Raw genomic sequence first — 24,740 nt, 5'->3', positions numbered from 1 at the left:
TTGGTAATTCCTGGAGTGAGAATCACAACTTTGTATTCCTTCCTTCTTTTCTTTCGATAAAAAATTAAAAAGAATGTTGAGGAGTTTGTAGGCTTGTGGTCATCAAAATTTTATCGCCATCACGTTTGAAAATTCAAAAAAATATTGATTGAAGCAGAAGCTTGTCACACATTGTCTGGAAGAAATGGTTTTGAATACTCGTCAGTCTGTATTGGAAGCTGTTTAAAAAAATGGATTAGCATTTTACTATGCAGATGAATCATTTAAAAAAGATAGAGAAATTGTATTGGAAGCTGTTAAACAAAATGGTGGATATGCACTTAAATATGCAAATGAATCATTGAAAAAAGATAGAGAATTTATATTGAAAGCTGTTAAACAAGATGGATATAGCATTTGAATATGCAGATGAATCATTGAAAAAAGATAGAGAATTTATATTGAAAGCTGTTAAACAATATGGATATGCACTTGAATATGCAGATGAATCATTGAAAAAAGATAGAGAAATTGTATTGAAAGCTGTTAAACAAAATGGATATACACTTGAATATGCAGATGAATCATTGAAAAAAGATAGAGAAATTGTATTGAAAGCTGTTAAACAAAATGGATATGCACTTGAATATGCAGATGAATCATTGAAAAAAGATAGAGAAATTGTATTGGAAGCTGTTAAACAAAATGGAAGTACATTTGAATATGCAGATGAATCATTGAAAAAAGATAGAGAAATTATATTGGAAGCTGTTAAACAAAATGGAAATATGTTGAATATGCAGATGAATCATTGAAAAAAGATAGAAAATTTATATTGGAAGCTGTTAAACAAGATGGATATACACTTGAATATGCAGATGAATCATTTAAAAAAGATAGAGAATTTATATTGGAAGCTGTTAAACAACATGGAAGAGCATTTGAATATGCAGATGAATCATTTAAAAAAGATAGAGAATTTATATTGAAAGCTGTTAAACAAGATGGATATGTACTCGAATATGCAGATGAATCATTGAAAAAAGATATGAAGATCATCAGCTCACTACCCAACAAGTATTCATCTAAAACCGCTAAATACAAATTCCTCAAGAAAGTTGATACCAATTCTATTAATCAAAAACTATCCAAAGGTATTGTTGAATATTATAACAAGAAATTCTGTGAGGAAAATGATCTATTCTGTTATTTGTTCTTTAAAGACATATTTCCAAATGAGAAACCAAACTTTCTTAATTTTAGATCTAATTATTCTCCAAAGTTTATTGAAAAGTTAATCATTATTCAAATATTGAAAAATATCAGCTCAATTAATCCATCTTCTAAACCCCACATATTCAAGACTTTTGATTACTATTTATTTTGCTTTAAATTATATAAGTTTTTTGAAGAATATCAATCAAAATTGAACTCAACCTATTTTTCAAATATTAAGAGTGTTGTTGATGATATTGCCTCTAAATTTGAAGTATATTATTCAGATAAAGAGGTTGAACCAATATTACATTTTTATGAAGAGTGGACATCAGATTTGACTATTTTTGATAACCCTAGAGAGTTAATAGCCAAATATAACGAATGTAGTAATGAATATTTAAAAATCATTCGAATAATCAAAGATTATTACAATTACTCAAAAGACCAAAAAAATATTGTTTATGAGCTGGTATCAGTTTTAGGATATGGAGCTGAAGGAGTTGTATTTAAAGCTTTCAATAAGGAGACTAATCAATATGTTGCTTTTAAAATTAGTTATGAATATTTAGACGTAGCTCCTGCCCAAGAGAGAATCAACTTTCTTAAAAGTGATATTGAGGGTAAAATTAAATGTTATGAAGCTAATCAAATTAGTAATCATCTATATACAGTTATGGAAATAGGAGAGGAATCTTTGTCTGATTACATTAATAGAAATAGTGAGGTTTATACACAAAAGTCTATTACCAAAGATTATTTAATTGAAATATTAACAATATTCACAAAAATACTCTACTCGGTGCAAACCATTCATGACCATAATATTATTCACCGAGATTTAGATCCAAAGAATATTGTCAAAGTTTCAGATCAATACAAAATTATTGACTTTGACATCGCAAAAGTGGCCAAGACTGGAAAATCTATCACATTGACTATTGGAAAGTTAAGTTACATGTCTCCTGAAGTCTCTCAAGCCAGTTATAGAGAGGAATTACTCGATGATGGCAAACTTGTTCAAAATATTGGGAATATTTCAACTATGAGTGATATTTTCTCAATGGGATGTATTTTACTGAAATTATTGACAAATAGTTCATTAATGTTGGATAAAAAGTTTTTACAAGATGCGAATGTACAGAAATATGCCGAGCAGTATCGATATTTTGTGTGGGATGGTGTTTATTTTCATACAGTATTGACGGAGTTATTGAGAGAAAAGAAATTACACCACGCCATCCAAAAAACAATTGATCAATATATAGATCCTAATTTTGGTGTGAATACAATCTTAACACGATGCTTAATTACCATGATTCAACAAGATCCCAATAAGAGATTGATGTGCTACACTCACAGAACAATCCTTTTAAGAGTTATTAATTATTTGAAAGATAATAGTTCAGAAAGTATTGAATTAATTCAAAAGGAAATGGAAGATAAGTATAGTGAAATATCTGAACTGAAGGAGATTCCTCAAATAGTCGAGGAAAATGAAAAATTAAAACAAGAAAATAAGGAACTTAAAAAGGAAAATATGAGAATCAAGGAACTTGAGGAAGAAATTAGAAAATTAAAGTTATTACTTAAATGATTGGATACTAATTAAATAAGTTTAGGTTAGGATTGCATTTTTTATACATCAGCTCTTTACCATTTCATGAAAATGGGCATGAATCTACGCAAGCACAATTCATTATATTCGACTAAACTATTGGTTTTCTCCCTGAATCGATCAAAGGAGAAGAAACTACAGCCTTTTTGGCATCTATTGCTTGAATGGATGGTTGAAGAAAAGTTAGTTGAGAAGGGAAGTACAACTGTTTGTTTGTGCTCAATTGACTGAAAAAGAGATGAGAGTTTGTAATTTAGGAGATTCGAATATTATGATAATATCAAGATAATATGGCAGGTTTGTGTATTGAACTATGCAATCATACAAGAAGAATTATGAAATCACATAATGATCAATCTGTTACAACACCATTTATGGAACAAGCAGAAGAAAATGGAATTTTGCGAGATAAAAGCTCCAAACGAGATGATATTACAATAGTTTGCAGTATGAAAAGTTGAGATTATTATCAGTATCTTAGAAACTTCTAATAATTTCACATATATTGAAATAAGGAATACAAGTATCAAGGTGGTAAATGTTTTTAGAGCAAACTTCCACTGTCAATTGGTGACCCAAAAGTATTTCGTAATTCAAAGACAAGTTGGTCGAAGAAGCTTTTTACGTTAATATTCATATTTTATTCCATAACCAATGTAATGAATGGTGCCATCCTCTCATATTGATTTTCAATACAAGCTTTTGGTCCAAGTGAATACAACATGTATTAAATCTTAATACCAAGAAAGAAATGAACTGAAGACTATTAATCGTATACGGATTACGCCAAATAAAGGCACTATTTCCTAAAATACGCTCCTATTAAGGCGAAGAGAAGAACTCATAATTGCGCTCCTCAACCTTAAAAAAAACGCACGCAATCAATAGCTCGCAAACGCAACACGATTATCTTGCTTTTATCAGCAGCAACAGCAGCAATTTAAAACGGTCGTCGTCGGTTGGTATTTTGTTCTGGAAGAGGAAACTGACTTTCTATTGTGAGTAATAATATAACAATAAGAACTTGGGTTTCTTATTTTCATCTTGTTCATTACATTCGCTACTAATTATACTAATAGTATTGTGTGTGATTTTTAATAGTTATCATTATACCTTCATAATATTTCCTAGCCTTAATTGTACAATATGTCTACTAACTCATCAAGAACCCTTCATGATGAAGAGACGCTTTCCATGAAGAATATTGAAGTGATTGGAAGCCCTACACCATCCTTACATCAAGTACTAACCAACTCTGTGACTTCCATGAGAAGAAGTGTGCAATCGATATATTCAGTCTCGGGAGGGTTGAATTCTTCGGTAAAGCCTTCTGCTCGTTTAAAGAGGGTGAGTAATGGCGGTCCAATGGGAAGAGGGCTCGTTTCTTCCAAGAGCTTTATTGCAAGTCCTGGTGTTCGACCTATTGAATTGGAATCCATCCGAGCTAAGAAGAAGCAACGAAAGGGATTTTGTAGCATTCCACTCACAGTTACATGTCTAAGCGTTTCGCTTGTATTTCTAACAACTCTCATTGTGTGGGTTGTTTGTCTAGGTGTACATTTTCAACTCTCAGCCAATTCTACAAATTCATTCATGTCTAGTCAAAATGTTCAAACTGGTAGAGCTCTCCAGTATGTTGTAAATAGCCTATCAAGAGATTTGGAAGATTTAATCTCACAATTGAAAATTCACTCCATATCTCAATCTCTTTCTTCCTATTCCCAAGTTGAATTGATAAGAAACTTATTATTACAAAAGAATATTGTTCTAGGGCATGAAATTGGAGGAATTTTCATTTCATATGATTCATCTCATGATTTGATTGCTACCAAGACTCTTTCATCAAGTACTATCAATTTCCAAACAATAATTCAATCATTATCTGACAAGGAGAAACTCTCTCAAGAGATTGGTATTGCTGATGCTAAGAACTATCTCATTGAAAAAAAACTGACTAGCCTGCCATCTGTAAATACCTCGCTCAGTTCCCTCATTGTCACAAAACCAATACTTGCTCAATTATGTTCAGAGTCAACATTAGAGATGAAGATTATTTCTCCAACAACAATTATAGAGCCTGTAGTTTCCTCTAACATTGGAGCCATATCCAAAAGACTGTACAATTCAAATAATGAGTCATATGGATGCATTGGTTATATTTTGAGTGAGGACTACATTAGAACATTGTTAACATCAGATCCTCAATATGGATTCGTTCTTGTTAAGAATAACAATCCACTGATAACCACAACCTCACCTAATTCATACAAGATTGATTCTTCTTTCATTTCAACCTTTACAGGAGCTGTGGTAAGAGTAGATTTGGCCAGTTCTTCATTGGTATCTTCAGGTTTCTCCCTTCAAAATAGTGTCTATGATGGTTTTTGGAATTTGATAATGGTTAAAAGTTATGAAGATAACAGCAGCACAGGATTCATGGCCATTCTTGTAATGCTCGTACCAATTGGTACTATTGTGGCTGCTATCACTTCTTTGATGATTGTGGATAGGTGCTTTATGAGAACCATTAGACAGTTGACTGATAGTTTCCGAGATGTAAGAACCTTAAAATTAAACTCAGATGGAGTGAATCAATCTATGGCCATCAAAAGCAGCTATAAAGAAATTGCTGATCTTGCTGAAAACTTTAGAGGCATTCACTGTAACATTACCAGTTTCACTAAATACGTTCCAACTTGTGTATCCCAAGAGTTGATGACCAACAGAAAGACTGCAGTGCTAGGTCTTGAAGATATTCTATGTGTTGTTTCATTCCTTGATATTAAGAACTTTACTTCATACAGTGAAAAGTTGACACCAAACCAGTTAGTAAGAGTCATGTCAGATGCATTTGAAGGTCTCACCAGTTTGGTATTAGATGGTGGAGGAATTCTGGACAAATATATTGGCGATTGTGTCAGTAAGTATTATTACTTCATTCAGTGGATTATTTACATTTGCAAGTGTCTGTAAGTATTAAAGCAGAAATAATAATATTTGAAAAATATACAGTTCTATGAATGTCAATATGGAGGCTTACAAAAGCAAATTAAAATTGCTTGTCAAGTTTCTCTTGCAAGTGTTAGATACCTCAAATCAATGTGGAAAATTTGGGAACGTGAAGGATTACCTCAATTAGAATGTCGTATTGGTCTGAATTGTGGTCCTGTTAAGAGAGGTAATTTTGGAAGTAATTCTCGTTTCCAATATACCATTCTAGGAGATGTTGTTAATACCACATCAAGATTAGAAAGTCTCAATAAGAGATATGGTACTGAAATCCTTGTCACAGAGACAATGTACCAAACAGTCACCCAATTCCAAATGTTAGAACAAGAAGGTAGAGAGCAACACATTTCCAAATCAGAGCAACGTAATTTGGGATTGTTCAAGAGTTTGAACATTGATGAAATCTCTGTAGATGAAATGATATTCAGAAAAGTTGATAATGTTGCAGTGAAAGGAAAGGACACTTACTTGCCATGCTACTCTGTTCTCGATCGCTGTGACATTCCTAACAAGCAAATTGAAACATTTTTCGAAAAGGACTTGTCACTGTATTGCAGTGGCATTGATGAATTGCTTGAAAAATGTGATCCTCTTGCAGGTCTTGCATTCTTTGAACATATTACATGGAAGGATAATCTTGTTATGCAAAAGATTGACTTTTGTAAAAACCTTATCGAAACTGGTACTGTTTGGGATGGTTGTTTGCGTATGGATGAAAAGTAAAACTCTAGGTCATGTAAAAGAATTATTAAAATACAATTTAATCCTTTTTGAAACAAATTTGTGCATCGGAGACTTTGTAGCAATCCACATCCTTTTGTTCAACAAGAAGGTTTTCAAATTCAAGCAATTTCCAAACAAATTCATCAATATATTTCTTATTACCTTCAGCACGTGTAAATTCCTTCAAAGCATCCTCAAACATGTAACACCTTCTGAATAAATCCATTAAAATTAATTCCTCAGAACCATTTTGTTGAACGAATGGTTTTCCAATCGATCTGCATTTTTCAAACCATTGAATGGCCTTCTTTCTACATTGAATAGCATTAGCCTTGTGCTTTTCCTCATTGATTTTATCATGTTTAACACCATCATCACAAACCCAACCAGCACGTAAACAAGCCCATCCACAAGCTGGAATACTCTTAAATCCTCTCTCTTGCAACATTGCATAACAGAGGAATGTATTAGCCAATCGAGGATAACTCTTGCAATGGAATTGTTCAACATAATCATCCGATTCAATAATTGATTTTACCAATTCAGCAGAAAGAGATTCTGGTTGATTTTCTACATCAGTCTCAGGCAATACACTAATATCATAGGAAACAAATCCACAATGATCACATCTTTGAAGCCATGTACTCATTGTATCTCTTTTCATTGGAGGTGGACGAAGATCCAAATCCGAGCCTCCACTACTATTGGTTGATAAGAGAATGTCTTGTGCTGTAAATTTTCCACAAAGAACACAAGGAACTTGTTTTGATGTAATATTAGTCATGCTGTTGTTATTATGTATTGTATTTTAAATTATTTGTTGTATTATGTTGTATTAATTATTTGTATTAAAAACTATATGATGAATTGAAACTCCGAACTTCTTTTGTTGTGATGATCTTTTTTTAAAAATTAATACAAAAATTTTACAGTGATCATCATTATTTTCATCACATCGGAATGAATATTAATTTTAATCATCAAATGCAAGATATCGAATATCGTACTCTCCATTGCTAGTTTTCTTCATTGTAATTTCAAACAATTCCTAATTTATACCAATGGCCAAAGATAATCCTCAACCGTCCATCAAACAATTAAAAAGTAACACAAAAAATTGCCATCACCATCATGTCCCTTCTTCAAGAGGATAATACTCCTAATCCCAATTTAACAGCAACAGGAGTAGTAGATGCAAAGCCTTCCGAATATACAATGGCCATCATGAAGGCTCATCCGAGAAAATTAATGTTCTACTGGTTGAGTTGCTTGTTGAAATTTGCCTTGTCTATGGTTGTCTTTGCTGTGGCCATTAATACATTTATTGCCTTGTCTGATGCTGATGAATTGGAAAAGTATGACGAGTCTCTTTCAAAGAAATTACAAATTTTCATGGTGATTGTTTCGATTATTAATTTATTGACTGCTGTATTCATGATGATTGGATCGATTGGAGGAATTATTGCCAGTTTGTATCCAGGATCTTCAAATCCACAAGATTCTACTTATTTACATGGAAGTTCTGCTGTGGGAGATTTTGGTGCTTCTTTGGGTGCAATTTTGACACGGGCTGAACAAAATCAGTATAATCCAATTTATATTTCAAAGGCTTTACGTTTGGCTAATTTACGTTTCTATTGTAGTATTGTTTGGTTTGTTTGTTCCATTTTGGCAGTTGTCTTTCAAGTGATTAGAATTATTTTGAGTGCTGTTGGTATTTCTGTTATGCATGTCATGATTGAAAGATACAAGTCAATGCCAGAGTTGAATATTGAAGCTGATTATATCATTTTAATCTTGACTGCATTGTTTGCTTTGATTTTCTGTGTGCCATTCATTGGTTGTAGCTTTGTTGTCATGTTGAGAATTTTAAATTTGAGAAGACAATTGAGCAAACAACAAGATATTGTCAGAGATTGTGTGAATGATGAAATTGAACATGCTTCTAATGAATTGGAGGAAATGAATTAATCTGACTGTTAATTTTTGGGATGAGAGAAAATTGCACATTTTCAAACATTCTGAAACAGTTTCAAGTGGATTAATATACAACAATATTTTACAATAATTTATTAGTGGACATCATCTTTGAAAAGGAAATAAACTCAAGGTTTATTTCTCACAACATGTCGGAATGTAATGTTCAATCTTACTGAATTGAGATTCTTTCTTTTTGGAATGGAATGCTGATAGTGTCTTTGGGTGGCATAATTCATAATCACCATTGATCCATTCTCCAATTTTTGAGTGATAGTTTGAACCTTCTCTTCCTCTTCACTTTCTTCATCCTTCTTGGTTGGTGATTTCTTCGAGTTTTCCTTCTTGGGAGTTGGTCTAAACTTGAAATCTCTTGCAGCTCCCAGAGATATGGAAACAATTGACGAATCCTTCTTGATATCTTGCTCCATATCCGAATGCCATCCAATTGAGCTTTCCCCAGTATCATATCTATTGATGAGAGCGAATGTGAATGTGTCACCAGTGTACTTTTCAATTCTTTCCTTCAAATCTGTCAATTCTTTTGGCCACTCATCATGGACTGGTCTTCTATGATGTTTCGAATAATTTTCCTCTTTTAACAATGGTTCATAATCACGTTCTCCAAATGCCGATATTTGTCTATTCGAAATAATTTCCTTTCCAAATATCTTAAACTTTCCCTTCTCAAATTCACATGTTTGCAGTAGAACATTGAATAATTTGGTAGATTCTTGTCTTGAGAGGAAATTTGGAATATATCTCACCTGAACTCCATTCTTTTGATCATTGATCAAGAAGGTTTCTTTTATTGGAGGAGTACTATTTGCGGAAGAATTACTGGAAGAAGCCGATGAGCTACGGCTACCTTGATCTGTTAATTTGACTTTCTTTTGGGATGGTTTGCAAAAGTCTCCGAGTGTGAGTTGTTGATTTCTTTTCATTTTTTTTGAATTTACTTTTTGAATTTTCTATTTTGCTTGTTTTTTGAAGTTCGAGTGCTCACTAGAATTTCACCAACTTCATTTCTGAGAAAATTACAATTTAAACTTCACCATTTTAGGTCAATTCATAGACTTTTTCCAATATTCAATCAGATCTGTTAGACTCTTCGCTTGGGAAAACTCACAGGTTGCCAAAGTATTCAAATGTTTCACTTCATTTCTAACCAAAGCTCTGCAACTCTTTCCATTTCTTGTAAAGAGTGTTTTGTTGTGAGTGGAGAGCCATCCAAACAAACTATTTCTAATATGTGAAATATGTTGGAATAGATTGAATTGGAAAAGTGATTCCTCTTCCTTTGTCTCAGGAATTTGAAAAGAAATTTCTTTTACAAATTTCTTATCAGACAATTCTCCAGAAATACGTGGAGGATTAAAGTGATTATGAAGCAAATCACCAACATTATTCGAAAGTTTTTTTGTTGAACAATTCGATCCACTTGCCTTAATAACATGAATAGTTGGAGTATCATCTTGGTTGAGCATGAATCCAATCAGATAAATGAGAAAATCAAAGAATGGTAAAATCAAATATCGAACAATCTCCACAAATATACTCGAAATGATTTGTCCTTCACTAATTACTTGGTCGGATGCATCCTCTTTTGGTGATTGAGGTTCTTGATTTTCAGGAATGGTTGGAGTTTGAGGATTTGATGAAAATGTTAATGAAAGAAAACTGTCACAACTACTTGAAGAAGCTGAGGAATTTACAAAGGTATCAACTGTCAAATGATGATTTGACTCTTTCTTTGGTTGCGGAATTGCTTCAGTTGACTCTTCTGTTGGTGTATCCTTCTCACTCAAATACAATACTTTCATTAATTGACTTTGTGGAGTTGTCAATCCGTGAAATGTTGATGTTTGAATATTTTCAAGTTCTAAAGAATTCGAACGAGTTGATTTTTGGACTAATGAAAGTGAGGATGGAAATGGAGAAGGTACACCCAATGTCTTACTCCTATTTCTTGTATTTGGAATATGTAAATTATTCCCATTACTTATTGATGGATAAATTACTGGAACTGAAAGAAAACAATTTTCACCTTGACAAGTGTCATTTATACTTCTCACCTTGATAGGTGTTAACCTCCTACTAGCATTAGTAGCAGAACTCTTCATACCGTTGTTGGTCTATTTTTTTAGTTTAATAGTTATTAACAAACTATTTCAGAATCTGTCACGATAAGGATCTCTTGGAGATATTATTCATAGAAAACTCAAAACTTTCCAAAATTGAAAAGAGATAACACTCCACGACAACATTAGAGATCTCCGTTTAGTTACTCCTCTTCACAGGACAAGAATTGGTGAATATTCTAGAATATTCTGTTGTCATATTGAAAAATGTTTACAATTTATAACCAATATTTCTTAATAATTCCTTTCTGTCCTTTACATCATCTTCAGTTTCTACTCCTTTCGACTCTGATCCATCAATTACACCCATCAATCCTCTTCCCTGTTCAGTTTGACACACAATGACTTGTGTAGGATTAGCAGTGGCACAGTAAATTCTACAAACTTCTGGAACATTCTTAATAGAATTCAAAATATTAACTGGAAATCCATTCTCAATCATGATTATGAAAGTATGTCCTGCTCTCAACAAGTTTGCATTGAGAATTGCCATTTCAATCAATTTCTGATCATTTCCTGAAGTTCTAATCAAACACTTTCCACTTGCTTCACAAAATGCAATTCCAAATTTGATATTTGGATTGGTAGAGAAGATGGTTTCATGCAAATCTTCAACTGTTTTTATAAAGTGGCTGTGTCCGAGAATAAAGTTTGTGTCCGGATCTTTGGTGATGGAAACAAGTTGTAAAGTTAGGGAATGATGAACGGGAGAGGATTTGTGGCTAGTAGCAGTAATATTATTGGGCATTCCTAATAATAGTTAGTTTAAAGATTTCTTGTGGTTGTTCTGTTTTTTTCATAGAGAAATTAATTATTGGAAATGAACAATTTCCAAATTGGGAAAATTAACAGAATTATTAGTAACTTGTTAGGAAACATTTAAATTCTCATTAGTTTTAGGTGAAATATATTCGAGTAGTGGTGATGTTGCTTTTGAGATTATTAGAATTAATATTTTAAAAAAATGAAAGTAAACGAAACTGAGGTGAAGGAAATATTTAATGATGATATTTGCTTTGAAATTTTGTCCTTTCTTGATAATTCATATTTAATACTAAATAATTATTGTTTAATTTCCAAGCAATGGTTTAAAATAGTTAAAAATTATTCGAAACTTGACATTTTATTCCTAGCTTGCTGTGATTAAACTGTAACCATGTTGCAGAAGAGCCAATTTCTAGACAGAATTGTGAATATCGAAATTTCACTTTCATTTAATGGAATTAAAAATCGAGAGAACTTTTGGCAAGTCATTAAATTAATGAGACAGTTGACTGCTTTAAAATTATGTTTATTTGGCGAGATTAGTGTTAAGGAATCCGAATCTATAGGCAATTTAAACCAATTAACATCATTAAGTATTACCAATGGTGTGTTTCCAACTGGAGGATTAGAAAATGTTAGTCAACTGAATCAAGTTACGGATCTAGATTTGCTATTTTGTGAATTTGACATTGAAGGATTGAAATCAATTAGAAAAATGAAACAATTGAAAAAGCTATCTATTAATTGTACCAGATTTGGATCTGAAATAGCCAAGTTTATTAATGAATTAAACGAATTAGAAGAACTTTACTTGAATAGAAATGAAATTGGAACCGAAGAAGCCAAATCAATTAGTCAACTCAAAAAATTAACAAAACTGAACTTGTGTAGTAATTATATAGATGATGAAGGTTTGAATTATATTAGCAAGATGAATCAATTATTAGAAATTGACATTGCATTCAATAATTTTACAATCGCAGGAATCAACCATCTCATAAAGATGAATCAATTGAAAAGTTTGAGAATTGATGAAAATGGAATTTACCATGCGAAGGCAAAATTAATAAGTGAAATGAATAATTTGACTAATCTAAGCATTATGTACAATTCTATTGGACCTTCGGAAACTATTTCAATAAGTGAAATGAAGAATTTGACTAGTTTGGACATTTCTGAGAATTCAATTGGAGATGAAGGTTGTAAATTTATTAGTGGAATGAAATAATTGAGAATTCTAATTATTTGTAGCAATATGATTGAAGATCAGGGAGCTAAATATTTAAGCGAATTAGGTCAATTGACTGAATTGGATGTGAGATTTAACAAATTTGGAGATGAAGGTGCCCAATCTTTTTTGGAAATGAAAAATTTAAAACTGCTTTATATTTATGGAGGGAAAATTTCACTTAGTGATAATTTGAAAATATTATTATCACACAACATAAAGAACTGCCAATTTAAGTGAATTCAAGACAATCTTTTTATTTCGTCACAGTTCTGTTGTCAACACCACAATGAGACATTTGCAAAATTCTATCGGAAAGACCAAAGGTTTCGTATTTACATGTTTTTCTTTTCTAGATACATACGCTGATATCTATATTCAACACCATCCACTCCATCTTTAACAGTAAAGCATTGATTAACACAATTGAAACAATCCAACATTGGAAATATTCGATGTCTATAACAACAGATACAATTGAACATCCATCCAACCCATGTTGGTAATCCTAATCCTCTTACTGTTTGAACTGTATCAGCATTCGAATCTTGAGTGTAACAGCAACAACTGGTTGCACACCAACATGATAATATTGCACAACAATTACAGATTCCACATACCCTATTCATGCAACATGCTCGTGTCCAACATTTGTCAATTTGACCAGTACTGGTCAATTTGGTTAGAGTTTGTTCTTTTGGAATATCTTCATCAATTTTCTCTAAACTAATTGAAGGAAAGGAGGGAAAGGAAACTAAATGATGAAAAATGGTAGACGTTTCTCTTTCAAAGAATATTCTCTCGAAACTAACATTCAATCGTTCAGTTTCTGTAATGGCAAATTTTTCTCTTCTCTCAATTTGCATTTTTTCAAAATATTCCTCTAGGGCTTCATCTGAAAGTAATACTTGAGATTTGTAAATGTGTTTCAATAATTGTTTGAGGAATTGTCCTCGTTGCTTATTGTCCATACTTTCTAATCCAACGAGATTTAGAAATTGTGGAATAATGAAACTGTCAACTTGGAAATTAAACTTGTCATTTGTAAAATCTGGAAATTTGATCTTTCCACTCAAGAGCCCATCTCTATATCTTTTCAAAATATTCTCCCTCACAGTGAGGAAGTAATATAAATCCTCCTCACTTTCCAAAGTTTTGACATAGTTCAACAAGTCCTTTCTAAATAATTTTTTCAAATCAATGAGTGTCTCATTCATTACAGGAATTAATTTGTTTCTCAGTAAATGGTACACAATTATTCTCGTTCTATCTTCTACTGATTCATTCCTACTTTTAAATTTGTAAATTACTTCGTAATCCATACTAACACTTCCCCAACTGAAATTAATTTCATCTCTAGTACGGTATGGAAATATAAATCCCTTTGCACGTCTATTTGAAGCAATTATTGTTGATTCTCTGCTTAAATGAATATCTTTCGTATTGGTATCATAGGTATTAGTAAATATTAAATGAAGAATGACCTTCTTGTATAATCTACATGGATTCACTTTCATTTCCTTATTCAAAATAGGTTGATTCTTCCAATCATTAAACAAGTCAACCAATGTAATGTGTTTCGATAGTTCTCTCTCTTCATGTTCGATTTTTTTCACAACATGATAAAGTTTGCAAGTATCAACATTGATTGAGCGATTTGTGAGATAGGTCACCAAGTCCTCCTTCTTTTTAACAGCAACATCCTTTTCAATTACCTCTTCCAAATTCTGCAGTACACTTTCTTCCATTTCAAAATCAATTTCCAACTCTGAATCCGAAACTATTCTAACAGAATCCCCAAATATCTTTTTAAATTCCTGAACATATTCCCAATAAATCGATTGATCATCAACAATTTCTGAATCCAATTCACTATCATCATTACTAACTGGCACAGAAATACGAAAGTGCACTCGAGGCAAATACATTTCCTCCACTCGTTTCATCAAATTTGAACTTCTAACACTCTCCTTCACCATCTTTCCCAGTGAATTTCCTTCTCCGATCAATTCCGCTCCATTGTTCCCTATTAAATTTGTATTTTCTCCACCTCCACCTCGAAATAATAAATTCCATCCCGAACATGTTTCTCGCATCGATTGAATTTCATAACATGCCCGATGGGGACAATAGGAAAGAATGTTATCTAGTGAATCGTGATCCAAATCGGTAATTTTCATGCTATTATCTGTCTGAGAGAGTTGTGTGTGCTCTTGAATGTAACGGTATTTTTTTTAATATTTTTTACATATTTTTTAAATTTACAAATTCTTTACAATTAAATTCTTTACAATAAACATTCAAAACTGTACAATTTCATGATCGATTGATTATGAGCTGTACATATCATAATATTGTAAAAACCACAATATTGAGTGTATTAAGGTTCCAGTAGAATTTTGAGCGAAAATATCTAAAGATAAATAGGATAAGTTTACTATCGGAAACGTAGGTGTGTTACATTCAATGCACCAAAAAAATACAATTATGATAGTTTCCATTGGTGTACTGGTTGTTGACTCATTACCTTTCAGTAAACTCGACGATTCAACTGTCACTTATCATTTTTGCTGATTTGAAGAGTAGTGCAATAACTCCAAGTTGATAAAAACAGCAATAAAAAAAAAATAACAATGAAAGTTAATAGATACGTTAGATTGTCACTCGTTACATTGTTCCTAGCAATTTGTAAGTTAATTTTTGGCAACTGACTTTTTGACTTGTGTGTGTAGACATATTCCTGTATGACACAACAGTCATTCAAGCAGCTACTTATCCTTTTGGTAGCGTTTACAGACCATTCTCTGCCAACTCTCCTTGGAATAGTCGTCCAGTCAACCCAGTTTTAGACGATTCCAAGACTGTTCCTCAATCTTCTTTCTATCCAGCCATTGGTGAAGGTATTTACTCAACTGGTGTTTTCATTGCTTCTGCAGATGATACCTCCAAGTTAGTTTATGGTCCATCTGCAAATACTGGCATTGCCATTGCTGATATTGGTGGATCTACAACGAGTGTTACAATTCCTCGTTGGCCATCTAATACTTTACCAGCAAGTGGAAGTGATGGTAAGTTTAGTTCATTTATTTGTCATTTATTTAACTTTGTGTTTCATTGGTTGAATTTGTTGTGTGTTGAATTTCAATGATTGTACTTGAATAGGACATTGTGAAATTTTTGATCCAATTGATAAAGTAATTCACTCATTCTGGCAATTGAAGAATGTGAATGGAACATGGCGTGCAGCATTGTATGGTTGGTCAGCTCTTGATGGTGTTGGTTGGGGAACTCCTGCATTCTTCTATCAGGGAGCTAGAGCCACTGGTGTTCCTAGCTCTGCTGGATTGATTAGAAAGTATGAAGTTGATGATGGTGATTCACAATATAGACATGCATTGACCTTGTCTATGACATTTAATGGTTTGTCCAATAATCCAACCTATGTTTGGCCAGCCACAGCTGCTGATGGTGATGCAGCCGCTACCAATTATGGAACAATTCCAGAAGGCAGTTTATTGATGCTTCCTTCAGATTTCAACGTAACCAAATCATTGACCATTCCAAAATTGAGAAAAATTGCTGAAACTCTGAAAACTTATGGAGCTTACGTTACAGACAGAAATACAGGAACTCCATTCAATATCTATGTTGAAATTGGAAGTAATTACACATTGCATCCGGGTGGATGGAGTAATCAAGCTGCCTATGAATTGCAAGTTATTAGAGCTGCCCTCAGACCTCTCAAATCATGTTCAGGATATTTGAATGGTGAAGATAAGCCAATTAAATTCAGTCTGAATCAAAATTTAATTTCCATGAGAGGTCCATGGGCATTGGAATATGGAGGTTCATTGGGATATTTCGATACATGGAAACAAGCAGTTGTCTTTTCGAATAGAACTTCTAAAACTTCTCAAAGAAATACGAATGGAACTGGTCTTTCAAAAACATTGTGGGCAAAGCCAACTTCTGGTCAATTGTACAATATCACTGCAATTACAACTGGTGGTGGTCAATTTAGATTTTATATCAATTTAGCTTGTAGAAATCTTTCCAATATCGATAGTGGAAACTTGAATAATGGACAAAGTTTCGTATTTACTTGGCCTTCTTCCAGTTGTTGGGGAAGTATTTTTGCTACCAGTGGAGTCAACCAGGAATCCACTGTTTCAGCTCAACTGCTTAAAGTAGAAGTTCCAGCAGCTGTCTCTTCAGTCAACCCAACCACTTCTTTCACAACAGGTGTCATTGCCAAAAATTCAACAAATCCTGATAGAGTCAATGATGGACAATTAATTAGTCATCCAAGCATTGCGATGGTATTGCTTTTGATTATTCTTTCATTCTTTACCTTGTAAAACGAGTCTAATAAAAAATCTTTTTTTGTTCATGTAAAATGTCAAGGAAATTGACAGTCATTCACAATTTCCAAAAAAAAATGAGTCAAGACACGGATCATAATCATGGAAATGTTGTTTTGATGGATAAAGTAGAAGATTCGGTGGCAAGTCATGTATCAAATGATGATCAGTCAAGTATTGTTGATTCGTCCGATCTATTGGAAAGTTCACAAACACTTTCAGATCAAATGGATGATATAATATCGACAGCAAGTTCTGTTTTTTCCACCTATCATTCAAGAATAAGAAAGAAGGAAAGACTCTTCTCGAATGAACTTATTAAAAAAATCAAGAAATTTGGCTGCTATGGAAAGGAACGAGTTTCGAATAATTCATTAGAAATTAGATGGAAAGTTGAATACGAAGGAAATGTTATTATTTTGAGTGAAGATTTCAAAACCTTGATCACATGTTATCGAGAAGAAAATCCTGCCATTCCATTCTATAATGATTTATGTGACAGATTTGACACTTGTGGAAAGTTCTTTACAAAATACGAAACTAAACTAACCTTGGAAGAATTCAAAAATGAAATCAATGGAAAGAAAACATTTTACAGTATGAACTTTGAAATCTGGCCAATGAACAAACCAATTTTATTACAAACTGCCAGAAATGGAAGGTTGGATTTATTAAGATATTTAATTGAGGAATGTAATTATAATCCATTTATTGTTGGAAAGGGAAAATATTCAATTTTGCATTATGCATGTTATGATGGAAGATTTGAAATGCTTGAATATTTAATTAAGAATAAGAATTTGAGAAAGTTATTCGAAATGAAAGATCAAAATGGAGAGAGTGGATTTGATGCCTTGGTCAATTCTAAAAAAATAACGAACGAAAGTGTGAGAAAAAAGTGTATTCAATTGTTTGATTTATTAAATGATGAAAATGATAATGAAAAAGTTTCTTCCAAAGTTTCTAATTTTGAAAATAATGAAAAAATTGAAAAAGTGCAACAAGATTCCGCTAAATTGGACGCAATAGAATCCATTTCTGATAAAATTGCAAACCATTTAAATTTAAATAATTAATAAAAAAAAAACCAAATTCCATTTAAGGAAAATTATTTTTTAATATATTGAAAAAAAAAATGTCTTCAAATCTCCTTCCAAAAGGTAACAACCTCTCCTTCACCGATCAAATTTGTATCATTACTGGTTCAGCCAGAGGTCTCGGAAAATCCCATGCTTTAGCCTTTGCTGCATGTGGAGCATTTGTTGTAATTCATGATGTTGATGAAAAGGCAGCCAAGGAAACTGGTACGTAAATTATTCTTCCTCCAAATGATGATTAATATGATCGGATATTCTTCTTGTTCCTATTGATGATCAAACTTGTTGGAATTTTTGTATTTTGGTGATGATGATGAATTTAAATGTTTTGATGATGATTTTAATTAGCTGATTATATTAATAAGACTTTTCCAACCAGTAGGTTTTTAATATTCATCATCATCATCATTAAAATATTAACAAACAACAATTGATGATGAATTATGGATTGAATATTTCGGAAAATTAAATAACATCATCAAATGTGCTGGTTAATATAACAATGATCGGAACAAATTATTGTGTGGATCATGATCGGATGGATATTTGTTCATTGGAAAATATTGCTATGACGATTCTTCAATGCACATCATACACAGATGCAACTTATCCAAGAGCCATTCCTTGCATTCATTCCATGACAAATCCAGAAGGACCACCAAGGATTATTCAAGATGCATTGAAATCATTCTCTCCTCAAGCTAAATTGACCATGCTTGTGAATAATGCTGGAATTTTGAGGGATAAATCATTTGCAAATATGAGTGAACAACAATGGGATCAAATTTATCAAGTGCATTTGCATGGAGTCTTTTTAATGACAAGAGCTGCTTGGAATGTTTTCAAAACACAAAAGTATGGTCGTGTAATTTTCACAACAAGTGCTGCCGGATTGTTTGGTAATTTTGGACAAGCTAATTATGGAGCTTGTAAGGAGGCATTGTGTGGATTGGCTAGAACTCTTGCTATTGAAAGTGATAGAATTGGAGATGTTTGTGTGAATTGTGTGAGTCCTCTTGCAGGAACTCAAATTTTGCAACAATCCAATGTGGACAAGGATTGGTTGGATGCTCTCAAGGTTGAAATTGTTTCTCCATTAGTCTTGTTCTTGTGCAGTTCTAAATGTAAGGAAAATGGACAAATCTATGAAGTTGGTGGAGGTGTCATTACCAAAGTGAGATATGAAAGAGGTATTCCATTCTATTGTGATACAATTGAGGATGCTTTGAATACTGAACTTATTGAAAAGAATTGGAGTAAGATCAATTCATTCTACAGTGTAAATGGACCAGTGGATGAGGATAGTGGATATGTGAGAAATCCTTCCAGTGCTGCTGAAAGTTTCCAAAATATCATCAAACATGCCACAAATATTGCCAAGAATCAAGCCACTAGAAAGGTTTCATCAAGTGAAAGTACTACTGAAAAATCAACTAGCAGCACCAGTACAACAATCATCTGCTGCTCCAAGCAAACAAGGAAAGAAAGTAGTTGCTGGATTGACCAGAGCTGAACAACCAAGTGAAGTCAATATTGAAGGATATCAATGCTCTGAAATCTTTGGAAGAATGATTTCTCTCTTCAAGGAACATTCTGACTTGACTCAAAAGTACAAAGTGACCTATGTCTTTGATCTCATCAACAATTCCAACAAGACAATTAAGAAACAATGGACTTTAAATATGAAGAATGGTGAAGATTGTGGAGTTTATATGGGCGTACCAGAATCAAAAGAAGGAGAAAAGGTAATCGACTGTACAATGACCATGACAGATGCCACTTGTTACAAGATCATGTCTGGTAAACTTGCTCCTCAAACTGCATTCATGACTGGTTCTGTGAAGGTCAAGGGAAATATTGGGTTGGCATTGAAACTTGTCAATCTTCAAAAACTCTTGAATCAAAATAATCAAAAACCATCCAAATTGTAAATAAGAACAATAATATTTAAATTCATAACAATTCGCTTTCATAAATCAAACTGGTCAACTGGGGCATGTTACGTAATAGCTCGACTCCTTTTTTGGAAAGATAATTTTCAGAAATATTCAAATATTTCAAATTTGGTAGATGAGAAAATGCTTCTGCTGCAGCATCACTCAAATTATTAATTGCAACATCCAAATAGGTTAATTTCTCACACTTTGAAATGTGAATTGCTGACGCATCGTACATGAAATTAGATTTGAGAGAAAGACTGGTGAGTTTCTCTAATTTGTGAATATATTGAAGGTCATCAATTGGAATAGGATGGATGTAATTGATGACAAGTTTCGTTAAATATTTCAATTCACTCAATTGTTCTTGTACTTTTTGAGAAAATCTCAAACTGGTATTTCCAGAAAAGTTCAATTCTGTTAAATTTGGAAAGTTGGTTAGGTATGAAATTCCTTCAGAAGAAATGTTAGTACCAGAAATGTTTAGTTTGGTTAATTGTTTCATTGAACATAAATATTTCCATCCTTCATTTCCAATTCGATTATTCGAAATATTTAGAATAGTCAAATTGGAAAGGTTTCGTAATAATTTAGCACCTCCAGATTGCATTGAATTCTTTGCAATCGATAGAACTGTTAATTGTTTCATTTCCTTGATAATTTTCAATTCCTTTGTTTTTAAATTATTAGAATTGATCGAAAGTGTTGACAGTTTAGTCAAGTAGCGAATAGAATCAATTGCAGGTTCTACAATAAAAGAATCGTCAACATTTAAATCGGTCAATTGGTGCAAATTCCCTAAATGTTCTGCCAATTTTGCATGAATAAAATTTCTTCTCAGATCAAGTTTCGTCAAGTTTCTCCCGGAAAATGATTTCAACAAGGTTTCTAATAAAATATTAATTGTTCCATGCAAAGGTGCTTTCACTCGTATGGAAAGTTTCGAATAACTTTTTATAATACCCAAAAATTGTTTTGAAATTAAAAAACAATTTTTGATAATATCGTGAGAATCTAGGAATGAAATAATTTCTAACCAAATATCGTCTGGTAATTCGAATGCAGACATTTTTTTGTTCCAAGTTTCGTCTACTTTCTTTGAAATGCGATTTAAAACTTGCAGTTCCATCATGTTCTGACATTTATTTACAATTACACTAGCTATTCAACTATTGATTCTTCATCTTTTGCTTTAATTCCTTCTTTTCCATTTTTTCCAATCGTTTTCTTTCTTTTTCTCTTTCCTTTTCTTCTTGTTTTTCCTTTTTTTGCTGATCTTTTCTTTCCTTTTTTGAAAGAATAGCTTCTCCAATTGTGGTATTTGCACCTTGTGGATACAACACCAAGCCAAGACTGGATGCAGCTGGAAGAAGTGTCTTTCCTTTTGAAAGTCGAAGTTTTGCCTTATCAATCCATGGTTGTGAAGAATCTTTTGTGGATATGGATTGAGAAACTCGGACATACCAATCGACACATAGGGCATGATGATTCTCAATTTCATATTCGACAAATTCAGGTGGTAGTGGATCGTTTTCTTGTGGAATTTTCATAGGAGATGAACTGGATGGTGAGCTACTTGATGGAGAATCGATTGAACTTCTTGATTGTTGAGCTTGTTCATTATTCGAAAGGTTTCGTTGTTCAATTGCCAAGCCAAGTAAATATCCAACTCTTTCATTTCTATTCTTCAATATTTGATGAAGTTGCTCATTTCGATCTTGTAAATTATCTGTGAAATATCCCATTAAGCAATCCAAATATTCACAATCAACATCGCCTAATTCACTTCCTTTCTTGTAAGATTTTCTGCAATGATCGAATTTCTCAAAGTATCTGTAATGATTACCAATCACCCAATAGGCCTTTCCTTCTAGAATGACATTTCCTCTTTCAGACAATTGACAGAGAGAATCCAAAAATCCAGAATCACATTCACTCAATTTGACACTTCCTCCCAAATCCAAGACATCAAACAATTTACTCTTATTGACAAGCCATGCAAGGACTTGACCACTCAATTGACAATCTCTCATGATTAATTTGTGAATTAAACATTTCTCTTCCAAGATTTGAGTCTTGACAGTTAGTTTCTCAACAGAACAATGTTTCTTTTTCAATTTTTCAGGAGCTTCTTCAGTTCTCAAATGGAGCAATTGTTCTAATATTTCAACAGTTATAGTTTGTCCACTCAAATCAATTTTGTAAATTTTTTCATAGTCAACTTGATTTTTCAAATAGTGAACCACTTCCCATAATGCAATTGGAGTCAATCCAACATCTGAAAGGTCAATTCTAACCTGATCATTCTTTCTGTACTTTGGACTCATCAATTGACTTTCAACTTTTTCAATCAACTTGAAACAAGTATAAAAACTCTTACTTCTATAAAAGTCAATAATGGTATCTCTAATATTCTTATAGGCATTACCATCGTTGGTTCTCAAACTTGATCCCAATATCTTTAAACTCTTCAAATAATCTTCAGATGTCAAATCTAAAGCTGCCTGATCCAATTTCACATCAATTCTCCAATATTTATCCAAAGGTGACAAATCTACCATTTGTTGCATTAAATATTCAGTCAAATTAGATGCTCCTTGAATCATGAGAGAGGAAATTGTCTTGGCCCATTCAATCTTTCCTTCCAATGAAGGTCTATCAATACCTTCATAACCACAACCCAATGAAACAATATTAATGGAATCGCCTGGATACATTTTCTTTGCTTTCAAATAAGCCAACATGGTTGGATTATTAGCAGTTACTGCAGCATCAATATAATCATGTTTATCACTTGGATCTGTAATTGACTCAATCGTTCTAATTGGAAAGAAAGTTGGAGCTGCTGAAGTGGCAAGTGCAATATCTTTCAAATAATAATCAGAAGGTAACTGTCTCATAGTCAATTCTCCTTTAGGTTTAGCCATTTCACTATCAAACACAACCAATTCTTGTCTATTTAAATCATATGAAGTTACCATCACTGGAATAACCAAATCACTCAACTTGGCCTTTCCAAAATACTTTTCCATGACAATTTCCAATCCAGTTGGATCATATCTCGAAGAAATCAAAAATTCTCTCAATTTTCCATGTTTAAATTCCTTACTAAATATCTGTGAACTATTATTCGTATATAAATCTCCCAAATCAGAGGCAGAAAATTTAAAATCGAAAGGTCCTCCATTATTAGAAATACCAGCACCTAATGCAATGATTCCACCTGTTGATGTACCGACTACCAAATCGAAACATGAAGTTAAACTAAAGTTATTGGTTGGTGGTTTTTCTCCTAGCTCTGCAAAATGTTTGGCAATTTCTTGGATGACTTCCTTTTCGAGAGTGGCAAGGATTGAACCTGCGAGGGTTCCTCTGACACCTCCACCATCAATGGAGAGGACGAATCTTGTTTTTGGTTGATCATTGGTTGGAAACAAGGAATTAGTTTGATTAGTTCCGAATAGTTTAGTTTGTTCTATTCTTGCTTGATCGAAAGGAAGAGAATCTTTCTGTTGTTCTTGGTCTTCTACAATCACGATAACCTCTTGATCTTCTTGAGACATTTTTTTGAGCTTTTTTGTGTCCGTATTAGTGCTGTCTCTCTATCGAATATTTATTCGAATCTTTTCTTTGACAAGTCATAAGAAAGGACTTTATTCCTTCCCTTCCATCACGTTGCCACCACTCCAAACTCACAATTAGAACCATCCCATCCTCTCCAACCCATTCCTTTCCCACAATAATCATCAATTCTTTCCTTCACCTGAAAACAAAAATTCTCCTTTGCAATTTTCCTTCATCAATTTTCAAAAAAACAAAAAAATTTCAAAAAAAAACTTTAAAAAATGTTGCGACTTGTTCCTTCGTCATCTTTATGTTCTGATCAGGCAGTAAATTCATCATCATCATCATCTGCTGCTGCTGATCAACAACTAGTAACTCTTGTTGACTTACCAACACTGAAGGAAATGTGCGATCTTCATCCAACTTATGTTTCTCCGGTGATGAATGATGAAAAATTAAAATTTATTCATAATTTGATGATGATGGTGATCCGTGTGATTGTGAAGGATGGTGATGAGATTGTAAAGAGATTTATGGGTATAAATGTTTTGGAGAATATTCCAGAGTTGGTAAAGAATGAAAAGAATGAATTACAAATTGATGCCGATAAGTGGAATGAGCTGAGAGAGCTGACTTTGGATAATTTTGCCTTTTTCAGATATTCCAGAGGGTTTGAATGGAAATTGGATGAAGCTACTCGATTGATTGTGAAAATGGTTAATTGGAGAGCTGTTTATAAACCAGAGGAGATTAGAATGGAAGAATTTACTAACACAACATGTACTTCTAATATGATGATTGATCAAGGTATTTGTCAAAATGATATGCCTATTTTCTATATGTGGACAAACAAGGATTTGTTGGATAATTCCGAGGAAAACAAACAGCTCAAGTTCCGTCATTTGGTTTACTTGCATGAAAGAAATTTCAGAAGAAGAGAATTTAAAGGAACAGCATTCCAAATGAATTGGATTGTTGATGTTTCTGCAATTTCATTGTCCTTGGTTAAAAGAATGGTAAGTGTTAGCTAGGGGAGAGACTTTTAACAATTATTACAGAAAGATATTTTTGATGATTTGGGTTTTTACTATCCTGAAAGATTGGGTAGAGTCTTGATTATGAATGC

General features: G+C 32.9%; 15 protein-coding genes across 15 annotated transcripts; 8 read left to right on the top strand and 7 right to left on the bottom strand.

Moving 5' to 3' along the window:
• Positions 1-383: 383 nt before the first annotated feature.
• NAEGRDRAFT_79712 (uncharacterized protein) lies at positions 384-2,791 on the top strand (the record flags this gene model as incomplete). The annotated part of the gene is made up of 3 exons (XM_002677421.1): positions 384-769; positions 805-1,580; positions 1,641-2,791. The coding sequence occupies 3 exons, from the start codon at positions 384-386 to the stop codon at positions 2,789-2,791; spliced, it is 2,313 nt and encodes a 770-aa protein (XP_002677467.1).
• A 1,167-nt stretch (positions 2,792-3,958) lies between these two features.
• NAEGRDRAFT_49044 (uncharacterized protein) lies at positions 3,959-5,785 on the top strand (the record flags this gene model as incomplete). The annotated part of the gene is made up of 1 exon (XM_002677420.1): positions 3,959-5,785. The coding sequence occupies one exon, from the start codon at positions 3,959-3,961 to the stop codon at positions 5,783-5,785; it is 1,827 nt and encodes a 608-aa protein (XP_002677466.1).
• Positions 5,786-6,581: 796 nt separating this feature from the next.
• On the bottom strand, positions 6,582-7,328 carry NAEGRDRAFT_67519 (uncharacterized protein; the record flags this gene model as incomplete). Its single annotated transcript, XM_002677330.1, has 1 exon — positions 6,582-7,328. One exon carries the CDS (start codon positions 7,326-7,328, stop codon positions 6,582-6,584), a length of 747 nt encoding a protein of 248 aa, XP_002677376.1.
• A 347-nt stretch (positions 7,329-7,675) lies between these two features.
• NAEGRDRAFT_67518 (uncharacterized protein) lies at positions 7,676-8,515 on the top strand (the record flags this gene model as incomplete). Its single annotated transcript, XM_002677419.1, has 1 exon — positions 7,676-8,515. The coding sequence occupies one exon, from the start codon at positions 7,676-7,678 to the stop codon at positions 8,513-8,515; it is 840 nt and encodes a 279-aa protein (XP_002677465.1).
• Positions 8,516-8,592: 77 nt separating this feature from the next.
• On the bottom strand, positions 8,593-9,465 carry NAEGRDRAFT_79711 (uncharacterized protein; the record flags this gene model as incomplete). Its single annotated transcript, XM_002677329.1, has 1 exon — positions 8,593-9,465. The coding sequence occupies one exon, from the start codon at positions 9,463-9,465 to the stop codon at positions 8,650-8,652; it is 816 nt and encodes a 271-aa protein (XP_002677375.1). The 3' UTR covers positions 8,593-8,649.
• A 120-nt stretch (positions 9,466-9,585) lies between these two features.
• On the bottom strand, positions 9,586-10,644 carry NAEGRDRAFT_67516 (uncharacterized protein; the record flags this gene model as incomplete). The annotated part of the gene is made up of 1 exon (XM_002677328.1): positions 9,586-10,644. The coding sequence occupies one exon, from the start codon at positions 10,642-10,644 to the stop codon at positions 9,586-9,588; it is 1,059 nt and encodes a 352-aa protein (XP_002677374.1).
• Positions 10,645-10,873: 229 nt separating this feature from the next.
• On the bottom strand, positions 10,874-11,410 carry NAEGRDRAFT_67515 (uncharacterized protein; the record flags this gene model as incomplete). The annotated part of the gene is made up of 1 exon (XM_002677327.1): positions 10,874-11,410. One exon carries the CDS (start codon positions 11,408-11,410, stop codon positions 10,874-10,876), a length of 537 nt encoding a protein of 178 aa, XP_002677373.1.
• A 513-nt stretch (positions 11,411-11,923) lies between these two features.
• On the top strand, positions 11,924-12,655 carry NAEGRDRAFT_67514 (uncharacterized protein; the record flags this gene model as incomplete). Its single annotated transcript, XM_002677418.1, has 1 exon — positions 11,924-12,655. One exon carries the CDS (start codon positions 11,924-11,926, stop codon positions 12,653-12,655), a length of 732 nt encoding a protein of 243 aa, XP_002677464.1.
• A 335-nt stretch (positions 12,656-12,990) lies between these two features.
• NAEGRDRAFT_49040 (uncharacterized protein) lies at positions 12,991-14,835 on the bottom strand (the record flags this gene model as incomplete). The annotated part of the gene is made up of 1 exon (XM_002677326.1): positions 12,991-14,835. The coding sequence occupies one exon, from the start codon at positions 14,833-14,835 to the stop codon at positions 12,991-12,993; it is 1,845 nt and encodes a 614-aa protein (XP_002677372.1).
• A 453-nt stretch (positions 14,836-15,288) lies between these two features.
• Positions 15,289-17,013, top strand: NAEGRDRAFT_67512 (uncharacterized protein; the record flags this gene model as incomplete). Its single annotated transcript, XM_002677417.1, has 3 exons — positions 15,289-15,343; positions 15,388-15,723; positions 15,818-17,013. 3 exons carry the CDS (start codon positions 15,289-15,291, stop codon positions 17,011-17,013), a joined length of 1,587 nt encoding a protein of 528 aa, XP_002677463.1.
• Positions 17,014-17,093: 80 nt separating this feature from the next.
• NAEGRDRAFT_67511 (uncharacterized protein) lies at positions 17,094-18,092 on the top strand (the record flags this gene model as incomplete). The annotated part of the gene is made up of 1 exon (XM_002677416.1): positions 17,094-18,092. The coding sequence occupies one exon, from the start codon at positions 17,094-17,096 to the stop codon at positions 18,090-18,092; it is 999 nt and encodes a 332-aa protein (XP_002677462.1).
• Positions 18,093-18,151: 59 nt separating this feature from the next.
• On the top strand, positions 18,152-20,044 carry NAEGRDRAFT_79710 (short chain dehydrogenase/reductase; the record flags this gene model as incomplete). The annotated part of the gene is made up of 4 exons (XM_002677415.1): positions 18,152-18,320; positions 18,462-18,491; positions 18,713-19,528; positions 19,551-20,044. 4 exons carry the CDS (start codon positions 18,152-18,154, stop codon positions 20,042-20,044), a joined length of 1,509 nt encoding a protein of 502 aa, XP_002677461.1.
• Positions 20,045-20,066: 22 nt separating this feature from the next.
• NAEGRDRAFT_67509 (uncharacterized protein) lies at positions 20,067-21,119 on the bottom strand (the record flags this gene model as incomplete). The annotated part of the gene is made up of 1 exon (XM_002677325.1): positions 20,067-21,119. The coding sequence occupies one exon, from the start codon at positions 21,117-21,119 to the stop codon at positions 20,067-20,069; it is 1,053 nt and encodes a 350-aa protein (XP_002677371.1).
• Positions 21,120-21,219: 100 nt separating this feature from the next.
• NAEGRDRAFT_49036 (uncharacterized protein) lies at positions 21,220-23,613 on the bottom strand (the record flags this gene model as incomplete). The annotated part of the gene is made up of 1 exon (XM_002677324.1): positions 21,220-23,613. The coding sequence occupies one exon, from the start codon at positions 23,611-23,613 to the stop codon at positions 21,220-21,222; it is 2,394 nt and encodes a 797-aa protein (XP_002677370.1).
• Positions 23,614-23,895: 282 nt separating this feature from the next.
• On the top strand, positions 23,896-24,645 carry NAEGRDRAFT_67507 (uncharacterized protein; the record flags this gene model as incomplete). Its single annotated transcript, XM_002677414.1, has 1 exon — positions 23,896-24,645. The coding sequence occupies one exon, from the start codon at positions 23,896-23,898 to the stop codon at positions 24,643-24,645; it is 750 nt and encodes a 249-aa protein (XP_002677460.1).
• Between the last annotated feature and the right edge of the window lie 95 nt (positions 24,646-24,740).

This window comes from Naegleria gruberi (assembly GCF_000004985.1).
Source record: "Naegleria gruberi genomic scaffold NAEGRscaffold_23, whole genome shotgun sequence".
Taxonomy (NCBI): domain Eukaryota; phylum Heterolobosea; class Eutetramitea; order Acrasida; family Naegleriidae; genus Naegleria; species Naegleria gruberi.
Note: the sequence above shows the minus strand (reverse complement) of the source record. Positions and strands in the feature narration are given on the sequence as shown.